Source organism: Dipodomys spectabilis, unplaced genomic scaffold (genome assembly GCF_019054845.1).
Source record: "Dipodomys spectabilis isolate Male_0828 unplaced genomic scaffold, ASM1905484v1 ptg000669l, whole genome shotgun sequence".
Classification (NCBI taxonomy): Eukaryota; Metazoa; Chordata; class Mammalia; order Rodentia; family Heteromyidae; genus Dipodomys; species Dipodomys spectabilis.
The window spans coordinates 1,623,625-1,643,041 of NW_024871346.1; the positions used below are offsets into that span (position 1 = coordinate 1,623,625).

Below are 19,417 nucleotides of genomic sequence, written 5' to 3' on the forward strand. Positions count from 1 at the left end.
GAGATTAGGTTAAAAATATATGAATGTCCTCTTTCAAGTTCAACTATGATTTGGAAATGATTCAGACACATATTTAATGTAGAAATGTGTTGAATAGTTATCTACAAATAGATGGCTTATAAAGTAGCTTCATCAGGGGGGTCACTTAATCCCAACTAAATTGACAAGGAAACATCGAGGAAAATGTGGCATCTGAGCTGGGTGTGGGTATAGATAAGAGTTCACCATTTGGATTCAGGAAATGGCTGTGTTCCCGGCAGAGAGAGCCGAGGCAAACAAGCAGTATCTTAGGGACTTCCGTGGCTCAAACTGGGAAGGTGGAAGGAATTCTGCACACGCAAAGCTGTTTCTCATTGTTGGCTGCATCCAAGCCTCTACAGATGTTTGCTGTTATAACTAAGTAACGACAGAGTGAAGAGCTTCCACACTTTGTATGATTGACCATCCTACAGGTATGTAGAACCTATTCGGGGCTGCTGCTCAAACATTTGAGCCACACCTCCAGCCTAGCTTTTATGCCAGTGAATTCAAGATGGAGCCTCACTGATTTTTCTGCCCAAGGTTGGCTTCAAACAGTGATCCTCCAAGTCTCAGCCTCCCGACTCTTAGTAACTCTTTAGGATGAATTCGTTGAACTAGAGGTACGGCAGTGAGAGGCGCAGCCACTTTTAGACACAAAGGGGAACATCGAATTGAAGATTGGAAATCGATTTGTATGGCCGGCGCCAACACAAACGGAAAGAGCATTCAGCACTGGGAGGAACAAGGTGAAGACCGACTAAAGACCCTCTGGAGCCCAGAGAGGCAGAGGGACCGCTCAGGAACCCAGTTATGGACGTTCAGGGCATCGGGGAGTCGTGTTGGTAGGAGAGGCTTACGTGTAAACTAGCATTATGCTTAATACCGTCAAAGGGGCTGAGTTAGCCGAATAATAAAAGGTCCTTTTCCATTTCTCTTACCTTTTGAAGTTCATGGAGTCCATTTGTACCGTATTCCCCAAATCAATAATGGTTATCTTTCGTACACCAGAACGTATTTTCTTCCATCTCCCCAGGTGATTTTAGCATCTGGAACCTATTCCCTTTTCCCTCCACTGCCAACCATCCTGCGAAGTCATACCGACTTTGCTTCACGTTTATTCTGCCACATCCCGTGCCCCAGAATGGTATTTATTAAGCCGAAGGCCCAACTTCACCATGTAATAGCTGTGAAATTTCCGACAAGTTGTTTAACTTCTTTTTTTTTTCTTTTGCCTCAGTTTCCTTCCCGAGAAGCCCCAAAGTGTCATGGGAAGCCTGTGAGAGTTAAAAGAAATTGCGCATGTCACTGGCAGCACAGTGACAATGGTTTTCCTTCCCCTGATGAATACATCACTTCCTGCAGCTTCTTGTGGTTGAGGACAGCTTGGCATGGGCTGTAGAGGGGTTCCCTTAGGTGGACCGTCCGCTTGTGGACGGGGCGCAGCTCCTCCGCGGCCACAGCCTGTGCGAAGAGGCTCCCTCGTTGCATCCTTTGAGGATCTCAGCCTTTAACGCACCCATGTCACCTTTCCGTCAATCTTTTTTTACAAGCCCAAGAAGCACTGCATGTTAAAACTTAGAAGAGCACGTTTTTTCTTTCTCTTCAATTTTCTTTCCTTCTACCTCACCCCCAAGCCCCATCTTGCCCCTCCCCCATGGTAACAAAAAGGAATCCCAACTCTGGTCACTTCAGATACCAAAAAGACCCCGGCAGGCTGACTAATTTTGCCCAGACTTTCTATGAAAGCTGCACATGTGCTGTCGTTTTGGGTTGCATAATAGATTTAATCTCTGATTTTAGGGAAACGCTGAACTCCTTTTGTGGAACTCTGCATACATTTCTCTAGGGCAAAAACTGTCCTACTTTTCTCTCTCTGGTATCTGTTTAGCACTAGGCCATTTTTTTTTTCTTCTTCTCTAAGACTTTAAACTACCCTCCGTGAAATAAATGAAATCACAGTTGGAAAACAGCTCACTGGACAGACTTATAACTGCAAGATAAGCACCGCACCGTACGTGCTTGCTGCCCTACCATCCCCCCTCCCTGCTTCCCTTCTTCCCGCTCTACTGAATCTATGTCTGGGTGAAGAGAATACTTCAGTACCTCAGTTGAGGCCTGGCATTGCTTAGTGAAGCAGCTACTTGTTCTATTGATATCAACAGTTTATGTCCCAGTCCCTGCCTGCCCACTGATCCAGGGTATGACTCCATGTCGATTATCTTGTTCCTCTGAGTCTTGCTTTCAATGGTTCCTTTTCAAGCAATGGCTGTACATGCTAGACTGTGAAGATAGATGCATAGCGAGTCTCAGACTCATCTTGAGCCTCCTGGCTAACCAGGTCTATGTGAAATGATAGCTGTGATGTTATACTTGTCTGGGAAAAAAATCGCTCACCAAAAGACAAGTAGGTAATTTTCAGCTTCGGTCATTCCATCCTGCATGTGCCAGCCTCATTTCTAAGTTGGGGAGTCCCGTCTGATAGCAGAGAGGTTTTGTGAGCTTACTTGAGCTGCTGGGCAGTTGTATGATGAACTCTCTACCCGTTATCGCTTAAACAACTGACTGCAATTCTTTTCTGTGCTCTAAGACATATTGTCAAAGGAAGAGAGCCACCTGAGGTCCACATTCACTAACGCCATCTCAGGAAACCCCTTGAACAAGCTTCCCTCTGCAAACAAGACCAGTGCTTATGCTAGCACAAGGTCAGCAGAGAGCTCCATCTCCTGTCTGAGGATCGCAGCCTTCTGTCTTTATGCTGCTAAAAGAATTTATATAAAAAAGAATGTGTTACTTGTTTAATAAAACATTTACCACAAACAGAGCTTTTCTTCAAAAGGTCTGTTATTTAATATTTGAATAAACTTCGGTCCCCAAACCTCTGTCTCTTTATGTCTGAATCCTTAAAATTAGGATAAGAATCATCCTTATTAACTTCTGTTTTGGAGGGAGGATGAGGGGATGAAGATTAAATGTATGCATTCAAATGATGGATTTGTGAATCATACAGCCCTATATAGCATATCAACAATTTTTAAAAAATTAATAGTTTGTAGCAAGTAATCCCTAAACCTTGGTTTGTAAAAACAAGGCTTTGCGTTAGACTTTGCTGGGTTTGACTCCAGCTTATATGTCCTGTGTGGGTTTGTTCTTAATGCCTGTACCTCTGGGTCCCAGAGGCTATAGGGGACTCCTTTTTTGGTAGAGACCAGAATTGAAAGAAAGCTGGTGGAAACTGACCAAGTCAATAAAAACTGCAAGTGAGAACTAGGATTTGTATGACTTCCACTCAAGTTTCGTCAGCCAAAACAAGTCACATGATTGGCCTAAATATGAGTAGGTCACAAAGTATACTTGAACCTAGAGAAGAAAGGGAGGTGAGCGTTTGCAATAGTCCAGTCTCCATCCCCATCTTCGCGGAGGGTCACCTTCCTCCTCCTGTTTTATCTAGGTGACACCAGCTCTTTTCCAGGTAACCTACTTCACAGCACTGCTGCGTATTCTCTGCTTCAGTTTCCCATTACTCTGAATGATACAGTTTTCTCTGTACACAGGGACTTTAGAAAATCCCATAGAAAAAGAACGAAAGCTCCTGATCCACCTCCGAGCCTCAGAAGGAGTGTCATGCAACCGCCTCTATGGAATCCAAGTTGACCCAGGGACGATTGGTAAGAGGATAATACAATCTTGATTGAAAAGGTGGTAAGGGAGGGGGGATAGTCAGAGGGGTGATACTGATCAGGTCGCACTGTTTATAAACTTATTTGTGTAATGGTAACTCCTTTACATCACGTAAAGATAATAAAAATGCAATTTTAAAATAAGGAAAGGTAATAAGTACATGCACGTGTATGTATGTGTGTGATACACAAGTTCTATCTGTGGACCATTGACTAAATTCCAGGCACTCTTCTGGATAAATTACACTTAGTATATTACTTAGTATGTCTCTGACAAAAATTCAGAGAAGATGAACAATTCATATAACACTTCATAAGTTATAGTCTAAGAACTTAGATTTATTGTGCCTAGATTGAGTAAACACCAAGTGTCTAGACAAAAATCTATATTATAAATGATAATCATGTGACTAATTAGTAGCTAAGTTATGGAATCCCCGTGACGTTCATGTGTGGACAAATGGATAAAGAATGTATGACATAATAATAACACAGTGTCACATATTTATCTAAAAAGAAGAGCATGATTATGTTGTTTGCAGAAAAATGAATGGAACCGGAAGTCATCCTGTCAACCAAAGTGAGCCAGAATCAGACAAAAAATAATACCATGTTTTCAGAGCTGGGCACTGGTGGCTCACACCTGTAATCCTAACTTTTTGGAAGTTGAGATCTGAGAATTCAGGTTTGAAGCTAGCCAAGGCAACAATGTGCATTGGTAATTTTATCTACAACTAACCAGCCAAAAGCTGGAAATGGAGCTATGGCTCAAGTGGCAGAGCACTAGCCTTGAATAAAAAGAAGCTCAGGGACAGCACCAGGCCCTGAGTTCAAGCCCCAGGACCAGCAAACACCTACCACCCACCCCACCTCGTATAAAAAAAGAACCACCAGAAAGAATGACATTGCCCCATTTGTTAGGAAATGGAAAGACTTGGAAAAAATTATATTAAATGAAGTAAGCCAGGCCCAAAGAAACATAGGTCCCATGGTTTCCCTTATTTGCAATAACTAGTATATGTCTGAGTCAAGCAGAAAAGGTCAGATAAGGTGATGTTAGGGAAATGAACCCTAAGATATATATTCAAATGTTTTTTTCTTTCATGCAATTGTTTCTAACACATTTATAAGATCATTTCTTTGTTGCTTTGTATGTCCCTCCCCCATAGTATAACCCCTGCTTTCACTGTATTTGATGTCGGTATAATTTGTGGAGGGGAAGGGAAAAAACAAATCGTTTAAATAGTGATACTTTGCATTGCAACAATGAGATGTACAAGTCTTTATGTCGAAAACCAACTTTACAACCTTGGTGGGGGCGGGAGGATTGGGTGGAGGGCAGAGGAGGATAGGAAGGGATGGGAAGGGGAAACAAAGGAGGAGGCTACAATGCTTGATAAGAAATGTACTCATTATCTTGCCCATGTAATTGTAACCCCTCTGTACAGTATTTTCACAATAAAAAGAACCAAAGCATCAAGTATAGGACATAAAATATCAAAGCCTACAGAATTGCAAATGGTTTTAAGTCACTTAATGGTAGAAGGAAGTATCTCTTCAGATGTAACTAATGCCAGGGGATTGACCTGTGTCCCAGCTTTTAGATGATTAGATGGGATGGAACATTCAATTCTATCCAGCTCTCAGAGAACGCTTACCATCGTTACATTTGACCTACTATAAAATATAGTACAGCTTTAGATATCGATTGTGGATCACATGGCTTACATGATCACTTCTGCATGGTATTATGCTTACCTGGCCTTAATAATGCTGAAGGGATTTTCTATTTCTCTGTTGCTTCTCTAATTTTTCAGGGGTTTATGGGAAATTTCTACTTCACAGTGCATATCCTAAGAAATCCTGGACACAGCTTGGAGCTGATATTGCCCCCGGAAATGAGAGGTAAGGAATGAGTAAGGCAGAGACTTTAGTTTGTAGCTTAGTTTGCCTCTGTTTGAGGTTTTGTTCCAAATGAAATTGAATTTTAAATTAAGTGTCATAATTCAAGACGAAGTAAAAGAATACAAGAGCTACTTTTGAGAAATGGTTGATAGCCAAGTAATTGAGTGCTTTCTTGATTGAGTGTGAAAACAAAAATAAACTAAAGTATCAGCATGAGAAAAAAGAATCAAATACAAACAAGCAGAAAGAGAGATTGGAGGTCTGAAAAGACCACCAGCAAACATCATGAAATTGATTGGAAATTCAGGAATTAGAAAGTCAAAAATCAGTAGAGATAATTTAAAAATGTGTTGGTGGTTTAAACTCTACAAACTTGACTCCTACAATAACTCAATAGAATGATAACTCTATATAACAAATGCCCTTAAAATGAAAATTGTAACATAAGAACAATGTATACCTTATCCCACTTTGGTAACATGTCAAAATTTTTGAACAAATAGATTTTATATGTAGGAAAATCAACAATCATAAGTGGCAAGGAAGAATATAATTGAATGAACTAAGAGCAAGCTCCATTTGCAGTTATTTATTCAGCACTACTTGCTCAACTGCATATATTATGCCAAACACTGAGCTAATCTGGGGATGCAATGATGAGTACGATGGTTAATGTGGTATCTGTGTCAGGCATTACAGAGCCTGGATATGATGGCTCATGCCTGTAATCTCAGTGTCACAGTTTGAGACCAGCCTGGGTGAAAAAGTGAGATTCTGTATCAAAAAACCAAGCTGATTCTGGTGTTGAATACTTATAATCCCAACTATGTGGGAGGTGGAGTTAGTGGGCCAGCAAAGAAAAAAAGTTCCAGACCTGTCTGAAAAAAATTTAAAAAGGACTGGAAGGCATGGCCGAGCGGCAGAGTACTTGCCTAGCAATAATTACGCGTCTGGCGCGGCCTGTGAGGCTGTGGCCAGAGCCCTGCTAACATCCTCATGTGGGGACTTGAGGCAGTGTTCCTGCAGGGCGGGTCAGAGGTGGGAACGGAGAGACGGAAAGGAGGAAGGCAGGGGAAAGAGCCAGCCCAGCCCCAGAGCAAGCAGCTCCCCAGGTTTCTGCGCCCATCTGAGCAATTCTCTCTGTGCACTGGCGCTGGCTTGTGGACCGCGCGCCAGGAGCCGACATGATGGCAGAGAGGGAGACGATACACAAGTGCACACAGAAGTGCACACGGCACCGTGACAGATTACAACCAGTCCAGGAGGAAGATGGTGGTAGAAGGGTAGACCGTTAACATGGAGGGACAGGAAATCCCTTGCTGGGGAATCTGAGCTGAGAGGTGATGGAGACAGGTGACCACAGAGCAAGCAGCGCGCAGAGCCGTGTGGCACGGTGGGTACCAAGGCACTGGACAGCAGAGGAGGAAGTCTGTGTGGAGCGGGGTGGGGGGGCGGTGTCATCACACCAGCGAGGGGACAGCCAGGTGGACAGAGGGCGCTGACGGATGAACATGGAGGCCAGGAAGGGAAGAAGTCTGTCGCTATGGAAGGTGGCAGTGACATGCTGACTTGGAGACACGCAGTGGCGACAGCAGGAGGTGATGAGTCCTGTAGGGTGGTATCCAGCCTCTGGGGGTCAGCCTCCAGGAAGAGGATGCCATGGTGGGGGGCAGGTGGAGGAGAGAGCTGGGGCCTAGAGATCAAACTACCGTGGGGAAGAGGGGAAGGAGAAAGGAGAGAACAAATGTCAGGGCAGGGTGGGGGGGAATGACACGGAGCAGGGGCTGAGCACAACTCTGCAGAATGGGGGGCAATCAGGACACTCACGGCCAACATCAGGATTTTAGCTCCCATGGGTTTTGAGTGACAGGAGGTCGTATGTGTGGACACAAAGCATCGGAGCAGCTTGGACAGTGGCAGGGATCCGGGGCCTCCAGAGGTGCCAGTCACAAACTCCAGTGAGAGACAAGCTAACTCTTCCATTGGAAAATGACAGACAGAGCGGAAAGCTGGCAGACATGAGACAGTGCACCAGACAGCGTCTCGGGTAGAGCAGAGACAGAACGCGATCTCAGCTCCTATGAGACTCAGTGGAGAGGGGCGGGAATTCATTCTGGGGATTGGGTCAGATGATCATATGCGCCGAGAACAACAACAAAAATGTCTTCTGGGAGCTGAGGAAACCGGTGAGGCCGGACATTTGTCTCAGTCGAAGTCAGACAACCTTAAAACCCAGGAAACCGATTCTGTAACGTTCAGCCCAATGCTGAAGGTCTGAGAACCTCGGACACTTCCACAAGCAAGTGTTAGAGTCCAGAATTCCTAGGGGAAGGAGACGGTGTCTCCGCCCAGGAGACCTGGCAGGAGAGTGGCTACCTTCCCCTGCTCTCCTCTGCCCTTTGGCCTTTACTTCCTCGAAGGATGCACAGTGCCCCTTGCATGGAGGAAAGAGCTTGCTCAGTCTGCTCAGTCCTGGAAAAGTTTGAGGAAAAACAAAAATTCAGAGACGGACATGTGGAGCAGGAAGTGCTTTCCTGGCCTCCGAAAGGATTTGCAGAGTAGGCATTCCTAATAGGGGTCGATAAGAGACCTTAATTATAATGAAAAGGTTAGTGAGTTGGAATTTGGCAAGAGTCCCACGAATGGCTTTTATCTTATAAGAATGTGTTAAAAACTTCACTCAGAGTCTGAGCTACAAGCTATTTCGCAAGTTCAGTTTTATCGATTCAACTGTCTGTGGTCCTCAGCTACCATTTATTAAATTCTTGTCCTGTGGATGTGTCACGTCTCAAGAGTCTCCCAAGCACTTACACATTGCTTAGCTCGGGTAAACCTCCCAGTGATATCAGGTGTGGTGTCTACGTAGCATGGGTCGGAAAATAAGGCTGGAAAAGTTAAGTGACACAGGTGCGGAGAGATGAAGGGTTCCAGTGGGTGAAGTGTCACCCTGGTTTGTTCATTCCATTGCTTAGATCCTACCAAGGAAGAATATTTTAATGAGGTTATGTGAATTATGTATCATCGTATACAGGTTTTACAGCTATGCTTGCATTTTTAAAAATTGTTAAAATAATAGAGGGTTTATTTATAGGGCTTTGTAAAAGTAGTAAAGTTTCCTTAAGCCTCTGGCTTAAATTCCTTGATGATGACTTCGTCTGTGACCACGGGACATTAGTAAACCTGGGGACGGGGCACTGCTGCACCATTGGCTCAGTTGAGAACCTTCAGGTCACTTCTGTGGCCCACATCCTGCGGTCTTCCTTATTTTAGCTCAGTTGAGTCAGCCTTCCTGCTTTGATGGGGTCAAATTTCACCTGAATGCCTGCCACAAATTTGCACCAAGAAAATTAGATAGTTGAATTTATTTGCATATAATCAATCTATGCCATGAATAAAATTAACGGGATGTCTCCAAAGGAAATAGTTTAGGCAAGCATGATTCATTTCTTGTACATCCAACCAAAGTGAGCAGAGCAAAACATTTTGAAGACAAATGTGTTGCTTTTTGTTTTGGGTTATTTACAAATTTATCTCGAAATTATTATTTATTATAACTCAATTTGGTTGACTTCTGGGGAGAGGGATAAAGAAAATAGATTGTTTTGAATTGTAAATAAGTAGAAACAAATTAAGCATAGACACAAAGAATTTATTCCTAGCCGTTGCACGAATTACGTTCATGTTGCACATGTGTGTCTTTGGTTAACCATGCGTTCTTTGAAATTAAATGGTTTTTATGTCAATCTTCTGATAGTATGCAGATTTCATTCTGGCAATTGAAAGATTTTTTTTAAAGCAGTCAGAGACAGGGTCTGACTTGAGCTTGAATGAAGTTACTTAGTGAAGATACTGCAACCACCGGGCAGATTTTCAGGTGATGTTGGATGGTAGCTTAGATCAAGTGGTAGTGATAGAGATTGAATATATAAAGACAGAAGTGACATGATTTTCTAGACAGAAAGTCAGAAGAGTGCTGTAAATCTTTTTACCCAGTGAAAACGTTCCTTTACCCTGTGGGGCAGGAAACACTTTCTGGGTAGCAGAAAGTAGGAGGAATAGCCGGTCTATGGAGCAATGTTTCCCAAGTTTGTTATTTTTTTTTTTTCTGGTTTCTCATCTCATTTAGCTAAAAAAAAAGATGTCATAAGGCTTATCCAGTCTCCTGTTTCTTAGGTGATTAATAATTTTACTTAAACTTTTTATAATTCTTTAAATGGTTGCACAAAGGGGTTTCCGTTCAACACATCAGTTTGTGAGTACAGTACATCTCCATGAATGGCCTCCTGCATCTCTCCCAACCCCACTCTAGTAAAAGTATACATTTACCCTGCATGAAATGAGGCTCTGACTCACATCATGGAATGGCTAAGTTGGGTCACTCAACACCTGCATTACCTCACGTAGTGTTTGTGTGGTAAGAGCAGTCCCAACCTACTTTCTCGCAGTTTCCTAGCACGTAGCCTTGCTGTTGTTCATGCAGGTCTGCATGCTACCCACTAGATTTCCTGAACACATTCTTCTTGTCTCACTGAGACTTTTCTATCTTTTGGCCCCCATCTCCCTAGTCCCTGCTCTTTTTCATTCACTCCTCCTCCTTCCTGGTCCAGAGGGAAGATGACCCGCGTCCTGCCGCCCATGAAGTGAAGACTCCTCCCGGAAACTCTGGGGAAACTCGCCCAACTTCTCACTGCTTTGCCTTCACAGTTATGGGAACTCTTGGTTATCCCTGTAATAAATACATTTGCAAGCCTGAAAATGGGTCTATCAGTATTACATTTCTCACCCCCAAAACAAAATCCTCCTTTTCTATGTCCCCTCTTGCTATTTATTCATCACTGGGGGACATGCTGGCTGTGGTGGGTTTCTTTTCCACTCTGGAGTAGGGGAGGGCGTCCACTGGGCGCTCAGCTTTCGGATGCCATCTTTCTGCTGTTTCAGAATTCTAGTGCAAGAGGTATTGGACTGGCGACCCCAGGACAAAATCGTCCTCTGCCCCTCTTCCTACGAGCCCCACGAAGCCGAGGTGCTCACCGTGAGAGCGGTCCGGGGCCGGCATGTGAGCATCCAGGAGCGTCTCCAGTACCGGCACCTCGGTAAGGCTGGGGTTTGTTGGTGAAGGGAAGGCCAGCACCAGGACAGCATCTTTGGCCACTTGCCTGAGCAGTTCAGAGGGGAAGGATAATACTTCATTGCTGCCGTGGATTAATTCATAGTTATTTCTTTGTGAATTGTATGCTTTACTTTTAAAGACTACTTAGGTATAAAGTATTTTTTTTTTAAGTCTTAGTAGCAAGTCTAAGAGTGGAATTGAAAAGTTTGTTTAAAGTTGCTGGACATTTGCATGGTTAAGCCTCAGTGCAATTTAGGAACACTGAGTTTCTAATGGAGTTCCTGGGTTTGAATCATACAACCCCTTAGAATATGGTAGTTATGGTCACTAATGACTACTTCCCGTACTTATGATCACATCCTTCCTGACAGCAAATACATTTTATATATCAACTACCATGATAAAATGGAGGTGGAGAGTGGGGAAAAATATGAACGGTTGAGAGGGAGGAAAGGGAGAGAATGGGAAAAGGAGAGGAAAGAGAAGAGAAAGGAGAAGGAGAGAAAAGAGGACAGTGCTCGTGGTAATTCTTACAACTCAGGAGGCTGAGATCTGAGGATTGAGGTTTGAAGCCCTCCAGAGCAGGGAAGGCAGTGAGACTCATAACTTCTCATTAACCACCAAAAAGCCAGAAGCAGAGCTGTGTCTCAAGGGTAGAGGGCCAGATTTGAGCCAAAAAGCTCTGAGTTCAAGCCCCAGAGCCATCACAAAAGAAAAAGAGGAATAGAAAAGCTCCAATCTCTTTTTATAAAACAAACATTAAATATATTAACATAGTATCTTTATTATATTTGTACTATATGGAAATAATGGTTAGTCTAATAAGGAAATCTAATAATGGAGATACTCCTAAAAGAAACTTGAAAATAGAAATTAGAGACTTATTTTTGTGTGCATGATATATGATATAGTGAAATGTGTATTTTCACTAGTACTATCAAAAGCTATCTCTAAATCATAGTTTGAATGATGCTTGCTTTATTGATTGATTGATTGATTGATTGAGATGAGTTCTCACTGTTACCCAGGCTGGTCTTGAATTGCTCAAGTTTAAGCCAGCATCCTGTCTCAACTTCTGAAACCACTGGAACTACAGGCAGAAGCAGTCATGTTTGGCTTGGTTCACTTTTTATTAAAAATGAGAGGAGAGAGAAGCATGCAGCCGTCCTTTCCAATTGGAGCCATAGTGAAATCTGCCGCTGCTCCACACTGTACTTCGTTCCCCTTTTGCTCGCACACCCTATGGTCTCTGATCTGTGACCGTCTCGGCTCTCATCAGAGACGTCATGGGCAGTGGAGAGCCAAACACCACTATCCCGTCTTGAGGATTTAAGGCAGGAGTCTGGGAAACTCCACTAATTGGACAGGTGTGCCCTGTCTTCTCTGTACCTGTCCAACCACCCACAGTTATTGAGAAGAAATGAATTCTTGTTCAAACACTCGCTTGGATCCCAAAGAGAGAAAAGTTAACAGGTTTTCTCATTTCTCAGCTGACCGTTGTGGAGAATGCCCGAGGACAAAGCAGGCCTTCAAGCTGGTGGGACTTCCAAGGGGAGTGGAGGGATTTTCATTTGTGAGGTGCCCTCGGTCTCCAGCTGGTGGTTTCTGACATAGATTTTCAAGATGTCTTTTCAGCCCACACTAACTCCCATTTCCCCAGGAGGAGCTCACGTCGTGGAAGACGGTCAAAGCATTCGTTTGGCTGTTGCCGTTGGACTACTGACTCGGAATGTGCAAATTCGGTCTGACACAGCCTGTCGGGGGAGAATCCTGGTGGGATCTTTCCAGAATTCCACCAGAGAAGAATTTTCAGGTAAATGAAATCTTAAGCTTTATAAATTGGGGTCTATTCTGGGACACTCAGAAATTCCAGCACGGTGTGTGTGTGTGTGTGTGTGTGTGTGTGTATGTGCTTATATATGGCCACTTATAACACAAGATGTTCAAATTAGATGGTGGTTCCTTTGTGCTCCAAAAGGCTATGAATTTTAGTCCTGATCTGTGCTTAATTATCAGTGTGCTGTTAAAATAATATTCTGGAGAGCGGCACATATGCACATTTTTACCTCAAAGAAAACATCTTCGGCAGATGTGAAATTTCCTCTGCTTTGAAATTATAGATGATTTAATGACCATTTGGGTTTTATCTCCTTCCTGAATTTCGATTGCTCTTCCCCAGTCGCGTGCTGTATCTGATGGCAGACATCAGCTCATGCTCTAAATTAATAGCTTGCATTTAAATAAAAATGATTTCCGTATTCCAGACTGCCTTAAAGATCAGTTCAATCTTTCTTTTCACTTTTTTAATTCATGCTTTAGCCCCTTTGGAATGCTGCAAAAAATGTTTGATTAGGACTTCATTTCTTCAACTTGTATTCTATAAATATTATTCCAAAGGTGCTCCCGGTCACATAGTTTGGGAAATATTCGGGCTGTAGTTGCGTTTTTGAATGCCACTGTGTACACGTGTAACACAAAGGCTCAGAGAAGTTCTGAAATAAAGGATTGACATTATTAATGGGACATTTTGCTGGTACAAGTCTTTCCCTAGTTTGGCAGAGGGCAGTGTTTCAGCCCCAGTAAGATGTTCTGGATCTGTGGTGCATCGAATACACACTTTTGCCTCAAGTTCTGGCCAGAGCTGATTTTCCTTCCTATAGGACAACTGACAAGTATGTGAGCACAGTGGTAGTTGTCGTGACTTGAGGAGACTGCTGGTATCTAGTGGGTAGTGGGTTGTGCCACATACAGAAGATCCTGGCCATAATAAAGGAATACCCAGCTCAGCCTGGCCACAGTGTTGAGGTAGATTTCTCTTGCTCAAGGAGATTAGATAAGTATGGGTGGTTCTGGTCTTGTAGACATGGCGCGCGTGCGCGCGCGCACACACACACACACACACACACACACACACACACACCCGAAGCCATAGCAATCTGATCCAAACCTTTGGCATTGCTGGGTTAAGGCTTTTAAATCAACCCCCTTCCCCACGCCCATCTCAGAGGAAGAACTAGAGAAACTACTAAATACTCTTTATGGGCCAGGAACGATGCTGGATTTCGCGCAATGGAAAATTCAGTGTATTTAATTGTAGTGCCTCTGTGGCAGGGTCAGTCTTCCTGGTGTAGTATCAAAGCCTGTAACAGAATCTACTGTTTATCTGTGTCGCTCCTTCATATCCTGTGCCTGCCAAACCCTTGAAGGTAAGCGTTGATTTTCCATCTCTGTTTTGTAAGTATGGTGACTGACATATGTTAAGCATGCAATAAATGTGAATGAATAAAATTAATGAGGTGTAAGGAAAGTTAACTAACTATTAAATGGCAGATTGAAGCCTGACTCTGAAAACCTTGTTTATGTTTTACTTTTATAATAATTTTGGATTTATAGAAAAGAAGATGCTTTATGAGCCTTTCACCCAGCATTTTCTACCGCTAGTATGTTCACATCCACTGATAACGTTTGTGGAGAACCAAAAATTAACATTGGTGCACTCATACTATGTACCCCCAAGATAGCTTTCATATTTCATCTGTTTGTCCTTTTTCTGTTCAAGAGTCAATTGAGATGCTCATGCAGCATTTGTGTAATTTTATTGTTATTTTTAAGAATGCTTGTGTTTTTAAATACCACATGATCGAGAGCTGCCAGGGAGGGTTTGGCAGGGGCAGGGCACAGTGCCACCTATGACATCTGAACAGTTAGGAGGCTGAAAAATCAGGTCAGGACCATTCCTAACATTGTTTTGGTCACTAAGCTTTTGAACTCAAGGCTTTGTGCTTGCTAGGAATATTCTCTACCACTTGATTCATGCCTTCACTTCCAAATTCTAGTTTTTAATCTCTTCTGACCAAAAACACCTTGCTAAGTATTTCCTATTGACTAATGTTCAATCATTGGCTAAAGTGTGTACAAATAAAAAGGTCTTGAACACTTTAAAACTATGAATTCTAGCCATGTAGGTATCAGACATTAAGATCCATTTGAAATAATACCGATAGGACGTCCTGACCAAAAGCCTATGGCTGCCATAGAAAAGAAGCCACCCGTGCCCAGCTCACACTTGAATTTGGTGCCTTTGAGTTTGGTGCTCTGTGGCAGACCTCGGAGTGGCAGGCTGTTGGTAAGGTGTATTACTCAAACAACATCTACTTCAAACAGCACAAATAGAGTTCTGAATGAGACGAAATGATTCGCTCTCCTCCTCCGATATAAAAGGTATAGAAAGTCTTTTCAGTTTTGAGAGGTAAAATCAGGGAGAGTATAACATAGCTAGAATAAACATTCAGGGACGACTTCCCACGTTTCAGCCTTCTAAAAGGATCTCAAAGTGCGTTATGCTTTTGATCTCCATCAAGAAGCACCCGAAGGTTTTCCCCTCTGGACGCTGACTGGGCAGGATTGACGTTTTCATTGGCGCTCTTCTTAGGAAATGTCTGCAGGGCTTCACGCGGCCATCCACTTTATCCATGAACACGGTGCCTCTGTAGAGATGGTTATGGCCTTTTAATCATGGTCCCTGAGATGGGGAGGGGCGGGGTGACCCAGGAAGCCACATTCCCTCTCTTCTTAGCCAAGTGATAGGCCACACTCCCAGACCAAGGCAGACGCTGCCATTGCCCTAATGCAAAGCTGCTCTCTTTCCCCAGACCTCCGTCCCGTCTCTCCTCATCTTATACAGCACGTACTCTCTTCAGACTAGACACAAAGGCGTTTTAGGCATGAGTGTGATATTTCCAATGATTCATAGCTTGCTGCTTGTGGGATGCCTATCTTGTTGCAAAATCTGAAGCTGGTGTTGAGTAGGAGCTCTCACATTTTAATAAAAAATCTGCACATTCTCATGCCGTGGCGGGTCCTGCATTTATAGGGGGGAAGAAGAAAGGGTCTGATGGCCTGCATTTTGTTTGTAGGTACGCTGCAGCTTCTGAATGTGGAAATTCAGAACTTGGGATCACCATCGTCCTCATCCATCGAATTCTTGACTGCATCAGGAGGCTCCTGGATGATGTCTTCCGTTCTTCACCGAAGCTGCGGTGGGGGCGTGCGCGCATCTGCCAGTCCTGGGCTCGTCTTAAAGGACAATGTAGTGTTTGGCACAGTCGGCCACGGCATTGATTTGGAAGGCCAGGCCTATTCTCTCCTGGGCAACCTCGTCGTCCTGGTGACACAGCCAGCGTGGTCCACCCCGTGGGTGGCAGGGATCAAAGTGAACAGGGCCCCGGGCGCCAGCCTCCGTGGCAACATTGTGGCAGGATCTGAGAGACTCGGCTTCCACATAGGAGGCCACGGATGCTCCCCTCGGGTGCTCTGGTCCGACAACGTGGCCCATTCCAGCCTCCATGGCCTTCATCTCTACAAGGACGGCACCCACGAGGGCTGCACCGGCATCTCTGGCTTCCTGGCTTTCAAGAATTTTGACTACGGTGCTATGGTGCATGCAGAAAACAGTGTGGTGATACAGAACCTCAGCCTGGTAGACAATACTGTGGGGCTTCTGGCCGTGGTGTATGTGTCTTCCGCCTCGTTGAGCTCCATCAAACACGTGCAGATTGTTGTCAAGAATTCCACCATTGTGGCCACCAGCTCCTCTTTCGACTGCATTTGGGACAGGATGGAGCCTCGCTCGGCCAACTCCACGTCACCGGAGCGGCCGCCTTCCAACCCGAGAGGAGGCCGGGTTGGTATTCTGTGGCCCGCGTTCACCGCAGAACCGAACCAGTGGCCTCAGGAGCCGTGGCACAGAGTCAGGAGTGGCCAGGTGGTTGCGGGAATCATGAAACTTCAAGGTAAAATGTGGGGCCCTGGCTAGGCCCGGGGGTCTCTCATTCCACTTAGAGAGTTCTCGGGAGCATTCTGAAAGGCCGTCAGGAAGAGGCTGCGGCTCAGGGAACCAGCTCACGGTTTTGGATGGATGCAAGGCAGGTTTATAGCGATAACGTTTACCGTCAGTCTCAGCATTGTGTTGCTGGAAAGATCCATCGTGATTGTTGAAGTGGATCCTGGGACAAGTCCCTCAGGAGTTGTGTTAAAGCAATTAGGAAGGAACGACTGTTTTAAACAATCAGGAAACAGAGGCAGAGTCCGTGCTGTGTCTGAGAACACTTAGTTGTTTGGTAGTGCTCAAGCTTTACCTCTGCTTGTGTAATTTTCCTTCTACCAGTGTGGTTTTGCACTGTTGCACTAATTTTGCTGCTTCCTTGGTCTATCCAGCAGGCCGCTGCTTTGTTTTTCTATAACATGAATGAATTTTGATCAAACCTCTGATGAAAAATGTCTAAAAGCCTTTAATGTGGCAGAATCGTCTTCTTCTTTTGTTTGTTTTTTTTTTTTTTTGCATACAATAGTCCATGCATTGTACAGCTGTCTTATATCTAGGATTACACAAACTGCTGAGACTATCCTGGGTAGATTAACTGTCTCTAGAATTCACTCTTGCAGGAATATTCAGTCGTGATATCTGTATTTGTGTTGGTGGTTTACATCACATGATAAGGGTTTTATTTAATTTTTAAATTTTAGATGTCACCTTCTCTAATTTTGTGAGAAGCTGCCATGGTGATGATCTGGACGTCTGCATTCTTCCCAATGCCGAGAACACTGGGATGGTGCCCCCAATAACAGCAGAGCGAACCCGGATGCTAAAGATGAAGGACAGGAATAAGTTCTGCTTTTCTCCAGTGATTCCCAGGTACTGCTGTTAGTGTTGGCACTGTGCCATGTTTCTGAAGGAGTTGGAAATTTCTCAAATCCCTCGCACTTATGAAATAATAAAACCATCAAATCACCAGTCCTCCGGGAGTGTGATGGCCCACCGATTTTATGCCACTCAGCTTTATCGGTCCTGTATTCATGCCAAGTGTCTTCTATGAAATAAGATATTTGAAACCCCTCTCACAAAGAGGAAGATGTTATTTTTTTTATCCCTCTTGAGTCTGGACTCAGGCATCTCATATTCTTTGGCTAAGAAAAGGGTTGAGATGAGAATATGAATGCTTCTATCTTTTTATTGTATTGTGTGAATTGAAAAGACTTTGCGGGGGTATTTTCAAAATCATGATTAAAAACTTGGACCTAATTCTGCCTGGAATACAGGGTCAGTGGTCTTCAGAAGGCTTGGGTGTCTTCCTGTAGAGTGGGGCGATAGAAGGGCATTCTGCCCACTGCCAGGCAGCCCTGAATTCATCAAGGAGGGTAGACCAGGAGTATCAACCTTCAGACAGGCCAACTGCCATTCGTGGACAAATGATCTGAGAGTTTCATTAAAGACCTGAAAACCAGAGATGGAATCTTTTTGCCTTAAGAAAGGGTAGGAGAAGGAGGAATAAGGTAGCGAGTTATATCTTCCTTCTCCCAACATTGGGGAAAAACTCCATTCATTGGAATCAGGGTTAAAGATTCCCACCTTCGTTAAAAAGCATGTGTTGGGCCTCTCGATAGTTCCTTTTTGGTGCCATTTCTGGAACCATTTCAGGTGCCAAACACAAGCATGCAATTGTTTTGTTCTATTCTTTTTCTTTCTGTCAAAGTTTCCTTTTGTCCACGTCTTCCTTATGAACTAAAGTAGTTGAAAAGCTATCGGTCTTAGACAGTTTATATGCATGTAACAAAATGCCATAATCTATAATCTATGATATATTTCTAGAGTTTGTTTTTTCCAACCTAAGTAATTGTTAAATATCTGCTTTTCCTTGGTTTTCATGTGGTATCATTAGTATTTATGGTGGTGATCATAAAATACTGCCAAAGTTCTATCAAGAAGTTCTTATATTGTGTTCAGAACATTTTAGAGTTAGATATATTTTATTGTGTCTCGCTTCTTAGAAAATCAGTAATCTGTGAAGATTAGATATATTTGGTTAACTCGGTTGTCTTCCTCTTGACCACTAGCTGGAAAATAATGCTTTCTATAGAGCTTCATTTCATATCTAGCACCCCGTTGACACTGAACTTCTGTTGGATGTACACTCTATCAGATCGTTGTAACAAGTATCTTCCTTTCATGTCATGGCATAAAAGTGTTGCTTCCTTTCTTTACAGGAAAGATTTAGAAAGAGTGATCTGTCCTGACTCAAACTGTGAAAATCCAAAAAAATATCTCTTCAAGGATCTGGATGGGAAGACCCTGGGCTTACCACCCCCAGTTTCTGTGTTCCCTAAAATCGAGGCAGAATGGACCGGATCCTTCTTTGATACAGGTCAGATCTGAACATACTTCTCGTGGTCCAAACTCTGTGTGTGTGTGTGTGTGTGTGTGTGTATGTGAGAGAGTGTGAGAGAGAAAGAGAGAGAGAGAGAGCGAGGAGAGAGAGTGTGTGTGAAGGGCCTGCTTTGGCTATGTTATCTGGGAACAAAATACAATGACAGGAACTGAGTTTAAAGTTGGAGTCTGTTCAGATCACACAGGCTCCACCATGAACACACCACAGGAATGCTGATCCTTGAGAGACATCAAGACAAGACTGATACAGTTTGTACAGGCCGCCTGCATCTACGTTAGGGCATAGTGAGTCACTGTGACACTTCGTTGCTCTGAGAGCGAGCTCTTCAGAGGCGCTGGGCCTCCCTGTCGCTGTCCATGTTCTCCAGCCTCACTTCGGCCAGAGATCCCCTTCCTTACCCAAAGCAGTTGCTCACCTGCCACACCCTCTTTGTCCCATTAGAATGCACCCTTGATGATGGTTGGAATTTTCTCCTGCTC

General features: G+C 43.8%; 1 protein-coding gene across 1 annotated transcript in view; it reads left to right on the top strand.

Annotated features, from left to right (window-relative positions):
* Window positions 1-19,417, top strand: part of Pkhd1 (PKHD1 ciliary IPT domain containing fibrocystin/polyductin) — a 288,492-nt gene that overhangs the window by 196,033 nt on the left and 73,042 nt on the right. Inside the window, 7 exon segments of the mRNA XM_042672035.1 lie at window positions 3,573-3,686; window positions 5,516-5,603; window positions 10,542-10,696; window positions 12,374-12,526; window positions 15,630-16,505; window positions 17,239-17,407; window positions 18,757-18,914. Of these exon segments, the coding sequence (XP_042527969.1) occupies window positions 3,573-3,686; window positions 5,516-5,603; window positions 10,542-10,696; window positions 12,374-12,526; window positions 15,630-16,505; window positions 17,239-17,407; window positions 18,757-18,914 (1,713 nt within the window).